The 10,554-nt window shown below is 64.0% G+C and overlaps 1 protein-coding gene and 1 long non-coding RNA gene across 2 annotated transcripts in view; one reads left to right on the top strand and one right to left on the bottom strand.

Moving 5' to 3' along the window:
* Positions 1 to 708, bottom strand: part of LOC115942546 (uncharacterized) — a 7,575-nt gene extending 6,867 nt beyond the window's left edge. The window contains exon 1 of the long non-coding RNA XR_014149006.1: positions 412 to 708. This is a non-coding gene — a long non-coding RNA (uncharacterized LOC115942546). The remainder of the gene's footprint in view (positions 1 to 411) is intronic.
* Positions 709 to 759: 51 nt separating this feature from the next.
* EEF1A2 (eukaryotic translation elongation factor 1 alpha 2) lies at positions 760 to 10,090 on the top strand. Its single transcript, XM_006737890.3, has 8 exons — positions 760 to 886; positions 2,221 to 2,442; positions 4,123 to 4,302; positions 4,826 to 5,122; positions 6,542 to 6,692; positions 7,959 to 8,215; positions 8,863 to 9,097; positions 9,697 to 10,090. The coding sequence occupies exons 2-8, from the start codon at positions 2,299 to 2,301 to the stop codon at positions 9,822 to 9,824; spliced, it is 1,392 nt and encodes a 463-aa protein (XP_006737953.1). The 5' UTR covers positions 760 to 886; positions 2,221 to 2,298; the 3' UTR covers positions 9,825 to 10,090.
* The last annotated feature ends 464 nt before the right edge of the window (positions 10,091 to 10,554 follow it).

Raw genomic sequence — 10,554 nt, forward strand, 5'->3', positions numbered from 1 at the left:
TGAGGTGGATCTGCTAAAGAGCCTCAGGCCACTTGGCCAAGCTGAGGGGACCCTGGAGACACGGTTTTCAGGCCATACCATGGGGCCTGGTTGGGGGCATGCCAGGGTGAGCCCATGTGGCAGACACACGGGGACAGGGGGCCTGAAAGCAAGCCGATTTCAGGGTCCCAAAGGAGGAAGGACCTGCAGGTCCTGGGCCACGCTGGGGAGACAGAACAGGTTCATTTGTTCATTAGGAACCAACCACATGCAGGGCAGGGTCTGGCCCTTGGGAGAAGCAGGCCAGGGCCATGGCCCAGACCCTAGCCTCAGCCCCTGCACCTCCTGGTTGAGGCCTGCCCTGCCCTTTCCTGTCCCTGGGGCTGGCCCCATCCCCAAAGACCTCCTTTTATGTTTGGAGTGCCTTTCCACCTCTTCTCTCCAGCAGTGCCTGAGCCTGGCGACTTGGCCTCTGCTTCATCCGTCCTCCATCTCTTGCTGTTTCTCTCCCGTTGCCTCTCTCCATCTCTGCCCCTCCCTCCTTTCCGTCTCCCTCCCCCTGCCCCGCGCTCCCCGCGCCTCAGGCCGGCTGTGGTCTCCCTGCTCGCAGTCCCTCCGGGTGCGGGCGCGTCTGGAGTCCGCGCCTTTGCAGCTGGATCCCTCGCCGCATCTTCCTCTCGCGTCCCTGTCGCGCCCGCGCGCGTCCGCGGGTCCCCGTATCCCTGCATCCCTCGCGTCCCCGCCGCGGCCCCGCCCGCCCCGCCCCCCCGCCCGCCGGTACCGCATTGCTGTACTGCAGGGGCGCAGTGCATTGCGCCCGCTCCGTCAATAGGTGGACCCCCTCCTGGAGAGATAAAACCGCGGGCGCCGGCGCCGCCAGTCCCTCTGGCTGAGACCTCGGCTCTGGGTAAGGACGCTCGGCCTCCGGGGCTCCGCCTCCGCCCCCAGCCTTCCGCAGAGGGTTTTCTCTCCGGGGACCGGACCTGGGGCAGAGAGGGGCCAGGCTGGCGCCTGGCGAGGCTGCGCTGCTCGCTCCGGGCTTCGTTCGGCCAGCCACCCCACGCGCCCGGACCCGGCACCAGGGGTCGGTCCCCGCGGGCGACCAGGGGTGGGGTGGGTAGGTGGGGGCACCGCGGTGGTTCTTGTTTATGCGGTGGTGGCGTCTGGGGACCGGTCTTCTGGGCGCGGCGATCGTGTTGCAGCCATGACCTTGGGACGGGCTGGGGCCCTGCGGGATTGGGGCAGGGTCGTCAGTGCTGGGGGCTGCTGAGGATGCCTTGCGGAGGAGGAGGCAGGGAGACCTGGGGGGCATTCGCCACCCGGCCCCACCCGGGCGGGCCCAGGAAGTGTCTGGTGTCTGCACCCTAGGGTGCGCCGTTGATGCCTGTTTTCCCTTGCCTGGCCCTCTGTCCTCTCCTGGGCTGCCTAGGTTTCTCCACTGACCTCCAGGATGGGGCAGGGGCTGTGACCCTGGGTGCTGACCAGAGGGAGAGGGGGAGGGGTGCCCCCCTGCCCCCACCAGGCTGCAGGCATCTCTGTCTGGCACTTGCTGAGCTTGGCTGCTGGGGCCAGATTCTTCCCTGCTCTGAAGAGCAGGGACCCCACTTCCCTGCCCCCCAGTCTGCCCCCTGCCCAGGTCCAGGAGGGCCCAAGCTATTCTAGGCCCCTGATCTGGGCACCACCGCCCTGTGGGAGCCCTGGCCCAGCCTGTCTCCCCTGGTGCCAGCCTGCCTGGCAGGGATGAGGGGAAGATGGCGCCCTCCCTGCTTGAGGGGAGTGGGGAGCATTGACCATTTCTCCATCATGGCAGTGCTGCCGGTGGGGGTGGGGTGCAGCATAGGGCCCAGGACTCCTGGTGGGGAGCAAGCATTGGGGGACAGAGCATTGAAGAGTGGGGCAGGGTGACTCATCACCGGGCTCCTGACTGGTCATGGGGTTCACCCAGCCTGGTGTTTCTCCGTCTCTTGGGGGGGGTTTAACCTCCTCCATGGGGGGTGCTCTGTGGGCATGACACCCAGATATTTAGAGCGGATTGGACCGTTGGGGCTTGCCACCTGACCCAAATGGGCCAGGCACAGGCTGGGAGGAGGGGTCTTCCTGCCCCACCAAATGTGGGAACGTAGCCCCGGTGTAAGGACCAGATCTGGGGGCAGGGATATGCTTGCAACCTGTGCAGGGCGGTGTCTTCGCTGGCTTCCCCCTGAGGCTCTCCATCACCTGTGCCTCCACCCCAACTCACAGAATCACTGCTCAGCAGCCCCCCCACCCTGAGCCACAGCGCTCCAGGCCGTTCCAGCCCTTCCCCACACCCTGGGCAGAATGGGCAAGGAGAAGACCCACATCAACATAGTGGTCATTGGCCACGTGGACTCTGGCAAGTCCACCACGACGGGCCACCTCATCTACAAGTGCGGAGGCATCGACAAGAGGACCATTGAGAAGTTTGAGAAGGAGGCCGCCGAGGTGAGCCTGCCCCCCCTCCCCCATCCACTGGAGGACAGGTTCCCACGTGGTGGCTGGGCTGGCGCTTCCCTGACTCTGGGGCACGTGGCTCAGCTGATCTCCTCCAGGGCAAGAAGGCATGAGCCCTAAAGGAACCTGCATGGGGGACAGGTATCTGAGAGAGCTCAGCTGGAGTGGCACAGGGGAGGTGGGGGCAGCCTCTCTCTGAGGATGTGCTTGGTGTGGGCGAGGGATGGCCAGCTGGATCTGCCCCCTGGGGTGGGGGAGGGGACCTGGAGGCCGCATTTCTGCCCCACAGGGGTCCACATCAGGTTCTGGAACTCTCTGCCACATTGGACTTGAGAACCCTGCACCCAGGGTGGGGTTCCTGTGTCCCCAGGGCTGAGGTCTGGGGCTGGAGGTGGTGTTGCCCTTACTTGTCCCAGGGCTGGGCCAGGACTCAGGGTGGCTATTAATAGCTGACTGATGGGCAGCCAGCCCATCAGCTCCATTTTCTCATGCTGGGCTGGGGAGGGCTGCTTGTCCACGGTGGCGCTCTTTGGGGAGGGGGTTCCTGGTTGCCTGGTGAGGATGCAAAGGGCCCCGTTGACTGACCTCCTTTCTCTTAAGTGGCTGAGACCCATGGGTGGGAAGTGGCCACAGAGTGGGGCAGGGGGAGTCTGCTCTTTGCAACCTCTACCCCCACCCTGGGCTCCGGGAGAAGTCCCTGTCTGGGTGACTGAGGGTTCCGTCCTGGATGACAGAGGGGTCAGGGTCAGGGCCCAGGAGGAGTCAGTTGCTGGCCTGTGCTGACCCTGCTCAGAGTGTGTGTGTGTGGGAGGGTGTTGCGGGTTGCGCTGGGCTGTCTCCCTCCGCGCCTGAGCCCAAAAGCTGCGTCACTCCCTCCCTCCCTGCGGGGTGGCGCTGGGGGGAAGCTGTGGGTGTTTGCAGGATGTCTGGTTCAGGTCTAGCTGGGTCCCATCTGGGGCCTGTCTGGGTGGCCCTCCTGGCTGGGCAGCCTCCCTGGAGGGCAGAGCGCTGTCCAAGCACAGCCCCGCAGGGGGATCTGCCCGGCTGGGCAGCAACCTCGGCCGCCACTCTAAGGGCAGCTCTGGCCCAGGGCACGGGGTCTCGCTGGGTGGGGCACAGGTATTTGCAGGTGGAGCACAGATAGGGGGAGGAGCCTCGAAGCTATTTGGAAGCCTTGGCTGTCTGTAGAAAGGGATGGAAAGCTAGGCCCTTCCGTGCAACCTCATCTAATTTCCTTAAAAAAAATCAGAAGGTTATTTTTTTTGGCTGGACACCTTGACAGTGGTGTTGTAGGCCTCTGGCTGATGCAGGGTCTGTGGGCGTTGGGGTGGCCAGCTTCAGATAAAGGGGAGCCCTCAGCCAGGGGAGGGGTTTCAGTCGGCTGGTGGCTTCTCTCCACGCCTGACTCCCAGGCCCTTGCGCCACCTACTGGCCGACGTTCAAACGGCAACCATCTAGGTGGCAGGAGGCGGGACCTGGGGACACAGGGTGGCCGGGCCTGGGCAGGGCAGGGTGAGGTCTGGGTGTCCCTCAGAGGTGCTCGCATGTGGCTCCCTCATCCCAGAGATGGGCTCAGGGTCCTAGGGTCCTATGGGGGCCTCTCTGCTGTGACCTGCTCCCATGGCCCTGGGGGACCTGCTGGCCAGCTGGCTGAGTCCCGGGTCCCTCCAGATGGGGAAGGGCTCCTTCAAGTATGCCTGGGTGCTGGACAAACTGAAGGCCGAGCGGGAGCGCGGCATCACCATCGACATCTCCCTCTGGAAGTTTGAGACCACCAAGTACTACATCACCATCATTGATGCCCCCGGCCACCGCGACTTCATCAAGAACATGATCACCGGCACCTCCCAGGTGGGCGGAGCTGCAGGCGGCCGCAGGGGGGGCCCCGGGGTCCCTGAGGGGCAGTCGGGTTCCCTCCACTTCCTGGCCAGGGCATGATGCCCTCACGTTTGCTACCCCTCGCCCCACCTGGTACGGAGTCCCCCAGAGAACTGATTGGGTGCCCCAACATCTCAGCCAGGCAGGGGTGCCCATGAGGGCCACGGTTGCAGACAGACAGACAGACCCAGAGAGTCAGACATCGCCAGGCCGCTCACACAGATGGAGGAGCCCATGCCCGGGCGGCTGCCTGGGGCGGGGGGTTCCTGGGGCTCACTGACGGACCTGCCGGACAGGGGGTGCCTGGGCCTGGGGCCCACTGTGACGGACCTGCCGGACAGGGGGTGCCTGGGCCCACTGTGACGGACCTGCCGGACAGGGGGTGCCTGGGGCCCACTGTGACGGACCTGCCGGACACGGGGTGCCTGGGGCCCACTGTGACGGACCTGCCGGACACGGGGTGCCTGGGGCTCACTGTGATGGACCTGCTGGACAGGCGGACTGTGCAGTCCTGATCGTGGCGGCTGGAGTGGGCGAGTTTGAGGCGGGCATCTCCAAGAACGGGCAGACCCGCGAGCACGCGCTGCTGGCCTACACGCTGGGTGTGAAGCAGCTCATCGTGGGGGTCAACAAGATGGACTCCACAGAGCCCGCCTACAGTGAGAAGCGCTACGACGAGATCGTCAAGGAGGTCAGCGCCTACATCAAGAAGATCGGCTACAACCCAGCCACTGTGCCCTTTGTGCCCATCTCAGGCTGGCACGGGGACAACATGCTGGAGCCTTCGCCCAACGTGAGTGCCCAAGGACGGCGGGGGGGCTGCTGGGCCCCTCCCTGAGAACCCAGGACACTGGGGTGTGCATGGGTCAGGCTAGGTCAGGGCAGAGCACAGGGCCAGAGGGCCCACGTTCCCTTCAGTTGTAGGAGCAGGGTCACCTGCCCTGTGGGCGTCAGCCTGGAGAGAAGCCCGACTGTGTGAACTGTGCCTCCCAGCTCAGCCTCCCCATGAGGCCCGCGGAGGCCCCTTCTCTGGCCAGCGACACTCCCTCAGGTGGGCAATGCAGGAGCAGCGGCCGCCGGGTCCTAGGCCCAAGAGCTTTGTCTCTGGAGGGTTACTTTTCGTCCCCCCAGGAGCCTCCCGGGAGCTCGGAGCAAGTCCGGCTCTGGGAAGGGCCGGTGCTGGCTCTCCACGGGTCGGTGGGGCCGCCTGTGTCTCAGGGACTCTGACTCAGCAGGACGAGATGAGCCCGAGCCTGAGGTGGAGTTTTTAGAACCTGAGACCAAGCGCCTAGATGCAGTGAAGCCAGAGGCCACCCGGCCCAGGAGGGTGGCCATCTGCTCTGCCCAGTGCCGCCGCCACCACACTGAGGGTCCTCTGCCCTGGAGCCCTGTGGTCAGGGGACGAGGCTGGGAACCCTGCCCCCATCTTGCTGGGCTGCGTGTTTGCATGCTGTAGGTCCCACACGGGATGTCACATAGCAGTGGGTGAGCTGACTGCAGTCTCCACCCTCCCGGGGAGGCCGACAGAGCGCCGTCCCCCTGAAGTCCCGTTCCTGACCTGCTGCTCAGGGAGCTCTCGGCTGATCTGGGCTGTCTAGAGGACATAGTCTCTGGGAGTGGACTGGGCCGTGCTGCTGGCCCCTTCCCCTTCTCCCGGCCTGTGGCCAGCAGGCCAGGGGGCCCCGTGCCAGGAGGGTGCTGGGTCTGCTGTCAGGAGAAGCCCTAGGCAGGGAAGGGCCAGCCGTGCCTGGAGACAGTTGGTCGTCGGGGGCCGAGGCTGGACTCTCTGCCTCTAGCGTGGCCACTGGCCAGATTCTGGGCCCTCCCCGTCTGGTGCCAGCCCTGCCCAGGGATCTGAGGGAGCAGGAAAAGGGGGGCTGAGCTGTGCTGAGCTCTGCTTCTTTTCCCAGACCTCCTTTCCCAAGGCTTCTGTGATGTTGGGAGTGTGAATTGGGGGGTGGGGAAGGTGAGGGGTCAGCTGTGCAGCTCCTCCCTGATGCTGCTGGATGGACATGAACTGGCTTAGGGTAAACAGTGGGCCGTTAGGCAGTGGAGTGGGCAGGTCTGTGCTCCCTTGCTCCCCAGAGCCCTCAGGTCAGATACCTCCGTCAGGGATCCTGGAGAGTCCTGGCGAGGCCGTGGGGCTGGGGTGTAGGGCAGGTGGGTGTAAGTGGTCTCGACCTCCAATGGATGCCTTCTTCTTCCTGTCCAGATGCCGTGGTTCAAGGGCTGGAAAGTGGAGCGTAAGGAGGGGAACGCCAGTGGAGTGTCCCTGCTGGAGGCTCTGGACACGATCCTGCCCCCGACACGCCCCACAGACAAGCCCCTGCGCCTACCGCTGCAGGATGTGTACAAGATTGGTGGTGAGTGAGGGCTCAGTGTCCCACACTTGCTGTGGGCACCTGGCCAGCCCACCCTGGCGAGCTCTGCCCCTCACTCCCCACTCCTGAGACCAGGGCCCTTGACAAGGGGCTCTTGAGGCCAAATTATCTGCCCCTCCCCCAGTGCCGTACACTTTCTGGGGGACCATCCATCCATCTGTCCATCCCCCATCCATGCTCCATCCATCCATCCATCCATCCATCCAGACAACTGTTTACCCCCACACATTCATCGGTCCATTCATCCATCCATTCATCTACCTATCCATCCATTTATCCATCCATCCAAACAGCCATCCATCTGTCCATTCACACAACTGTCTACCTCACACATCCATCTGTCCATCCAGCCATCCGCCCACCCACTCACCCACCTGCCTATCTGTCCATCCACACATCCGTCCATCCCTACCTATCCATCTGTCCATTCATCTGCCCATCCATCCATCCATCCATCCATCTCTCCACCCACCTACCCACTCCTACCTATACATCCATCTGTCCAGGGTCTTCCTCCCTTCAAATAAGCACTCAGCCCTATGCCAGGAGCTGGTGGTACAAGGGTAACTCCCACGTCCCCTTCCCTCCATGACAGTCCCAGTCTTATGGGAGACACGCTTTACTCCAGGCGTGAGAAACGTTCTTCATAAGATGACAGGGAAACCATAACCAAGCACGAGGCCCACGAGGGGCACACTCCCAGTTGGGGGGCCACGTGCAGGGCAGGGGTGAAACACTCACCCAGCACAGAGAACAGCCACCAGCCACTGGCTCTGTCATACCACAGCCGGGGAATCACGCTAGGGTAGGCCAGACACCCACCGAGCAGCCACACAGCATGAGCTAGTCCGTTGTGCCCCTTTGGGGGTAGCCCTGGCACCAGCAACATCAAAGCCGGGCCAGGTGATCCAGGTGGGCTGGTCCTCGACCTCCCTGATGCTGCTGCCGCACCAGGAGGGGCCTCAGACAAGGGAGGGGCCCCTACAGTGCTCCCCCCGGGGGACAGCGGCCACCTGGGGCGGGGACAGGCCTCCAGGTCCAGAAGGGCCTCTCTTTGCCATGTTCCCCTGACTTTGCTCCTGCCCAGGCATTCCTGGGAAATCTCTCTCGTTCAGTCCTTTCTTTGCCTGACAGGGTCAGGGGAGCCTCTGCTTCTGTAGGAACCTCAGTGTCTGCCTTGTCTGGGGTATCCCCGCGCCCCTCACTCCATCCCACCTGCTCCTCACAGCCCCCTTCCTCACCACCCAGGCATTGGCACCGTGCCCGTGGGCCGAGTGGAGACGGGCATCCTTCGGCCGGGCATGGTGGTGACCTTCGCACCTGTGAACATCACCACGGAGGTGAAGTCAGTGGAGATGCACCACGAGGCTCTGAGTGAGGCCCTGCCCGGTGACAATGTTGGCTTCAATGTGAAGAACGTGTCGGTCAAGGACATCCGTCGAGGCAACGTGTGTGGGGACAGCAAGTCCGACCCACCCCAGGAGGCTGCCCAGTTCACCTCCCAGGTGGGCGGCTGGTCACCCAAGGGCAGGAACAGGGCCTTCCTTGGCATTAGCAGAGTACTTGACCCCCTCTGAGCCTGGCTCTTGGAAGAGCCGGACCCTTGCTTTACAAAGGAAGCCATCAAGGCCTGGAGGGCTCAGGTCAGGGTTGGGGCCACTCGCAGGAAGAGCAGATGCTGGGGCGGGCCCAGGCCTTGTTGCTGCGAGCCTCAGTGAGGTCCCACCTGGGTCCTGAAAATGTTTTTATTTCTTGCTGGAGACGTCTCTGTAATATTTTATTCCCTACATTTTCACTGCACCCTCTTTGATCACCTCTTCACGTGACGACAGTTTTAAAAATTGGCTCCCGTGAGGTATAACTGTAGTACTTGAGGTCCAGTTTCTCATCCTGCCTCAGCTCTGGCCAGTGCAGACAGCATAAGTCCTGCCCACTGGCCCTTCCCACGGCGCACCTGTCGGTTGTTTATCTCTTGTGGTCTGCCAAATGCTTCATGAGGACTCTGGGGTCCATGCAAGGGTGTGGGTCCCCTGTAGCCTGACCTTCCTTCATGGCCAGCACCCAGGCCCAGGGGATTCAAGCCTCCCTCGGCTCTGATGCCCTCCTTGCCCACCTGGGCATGTCTGACAACCTTGTGCACATCTTCGCCCAGGTCATCATCCTGAACCACCCAGGGCAGATCAGCGCCGGGTACTCACCTGTCATTGACTGCCACACGGCGCACATCGCCTGCAAGTTTGCCGAGCTGAAGGAGAAGATTGACCGGCGCTCGGGCAAGAAGCTGGAGGACAACCCCAAAGCCCTGAAGTCTGGTGATGCAGCCATAGTGGAGATGGTCCCTGGGAAGCCCATGTGTGTGGAGAGCTTCTCTCAGTACCCACCTCTTGGTGAGCTGGGCAGGTGGTGGAGGGAGGTACAGCCTGGATGGGGCTGGTCCTGGCTGCGGCCACGGGGGTGGGGCGGGGAGGTGTCCTTCACTTTGCTGTGACCTCCAGCCTCCATCTCTCCATGTCATGGAGCATAGGTGGCCCTGCTGGTCAGCTCTGGGAGGAAGGCCCCAGGCCCACAGCTAGTCCCGCAGCAGAACTAGGACTGACTGCTGGACGTCAGCGGGCCACAGATATCTCTAGGATGACCCACAGGCCTATATAAGAGAGCTGCCTTGTGCAGGTTGCGGGCCCTCGCAGTATCAACTGAAAGGGTCTACTCCTGGCCAGGCGTGTCATTGGACCCCCACAACGTCTGGGGGGGCGGTCGTTCCTGCCGCCAGAGGAGGAGACCAGAGCCTTAGAGACATTCTCGCTCTAGCGTCTCACACTCCTCGGGCTGCGGACCCCACCACCCGCCCCCGGAAACGGGCCCGGGAGGGAGGATGCTGTGAGCTGGAGTGCGCCTGCGCTCGGCATCCCGGCCGGGGGAGGGCGGGGCTGGGAGGGGCGGGGTCAGGGGCGGGGCCCTGCTCGCCCCTAACGCCCCCTCCCCGCAGGCCGCTTCGCGGTGCGCGACATGCGGCAGACGGTGGCTGTGGGCGTCATCAAGAACGTGGAGAAGAAGAGCGGCGGCGCCGGCAAGGTCACCAAGTCGGCGCAGAAGGCGCAGAAGGCGGGCAAGTGAAGCGCGGGCGCCCGCGGCGCGACCCTCCCCGGCGGCGCCGCGCCCCGCCCCCGGCCCCGCCCCCGCCCCCGGCCCGGCGCCCCGCCCCCCCGCCAGGCGCATGTCTGCACCTCCGCTTGTAAGAGGCTCTCGGTCAGCGACTGGATGCTCGCCATCAAGGTCCAGTGGAAGTTCTTTAAGAGGAAAAGCGCCCCCGCCGCCCCCGCTTCCGCGCCCAGCCTTCGCCGCGCTCAGTGCCCGTTTTACCAATAAACTGAGCGACCCCAGACCCGTGTGCGCCTGCTTCTGGGTGGGGCGGGGCGGGGTGGGGGCCGTCCGCCCCGCGCTCTCTTCAAGCCGCTTCCCGTCCAGGTGGCCCACCTGCTCCCCATCACCGCTGTCGGTGGCCTGGCCGGCGTCCTCCCGCGCTGCCCAGGGTGGGTGGTGGGGCGGGGGCCCCACACCCTGTGGCCCCGCACTGGAGGCCTGATCCCAAGTCCAGCTGGTCTGGTCTGCAGTGGGGGTGGGGGGCTTTGGAAATGCCCTCCTGGGGGGCATCCAGCACAAAGAATCCACAGAAGGGGGCTGAGTGTTTTGAAGGTCTCTCTGAGCACCGGAGGAGAGCTGAGGGCTCTGCCCCCCTGACTGTCACACATGGTTCTTCCCTGGGTTCCTGGCTTCTATGGTCTCAGTCCCCTCCCAGCCAGGCACGTGTGGATGGAGAGGAGCACCCCATGCATCCTGCTCTTCA

This window comes from Leptonychotes weddellii, chromosome 10 (genome assembly GCF_054177405.1).
Source record: "Leptonychotes weddellii isolate Sample4059 chromosome 10, ASM5417740v2, whole genome shotgun sequence".
Classification (NCBI taxonomy): Eukaryota; Metazoa; Chordata; class Mammalia; order Carnivora; family Phocidae; genus Leptonychotes; species Leptonychotes weddellii.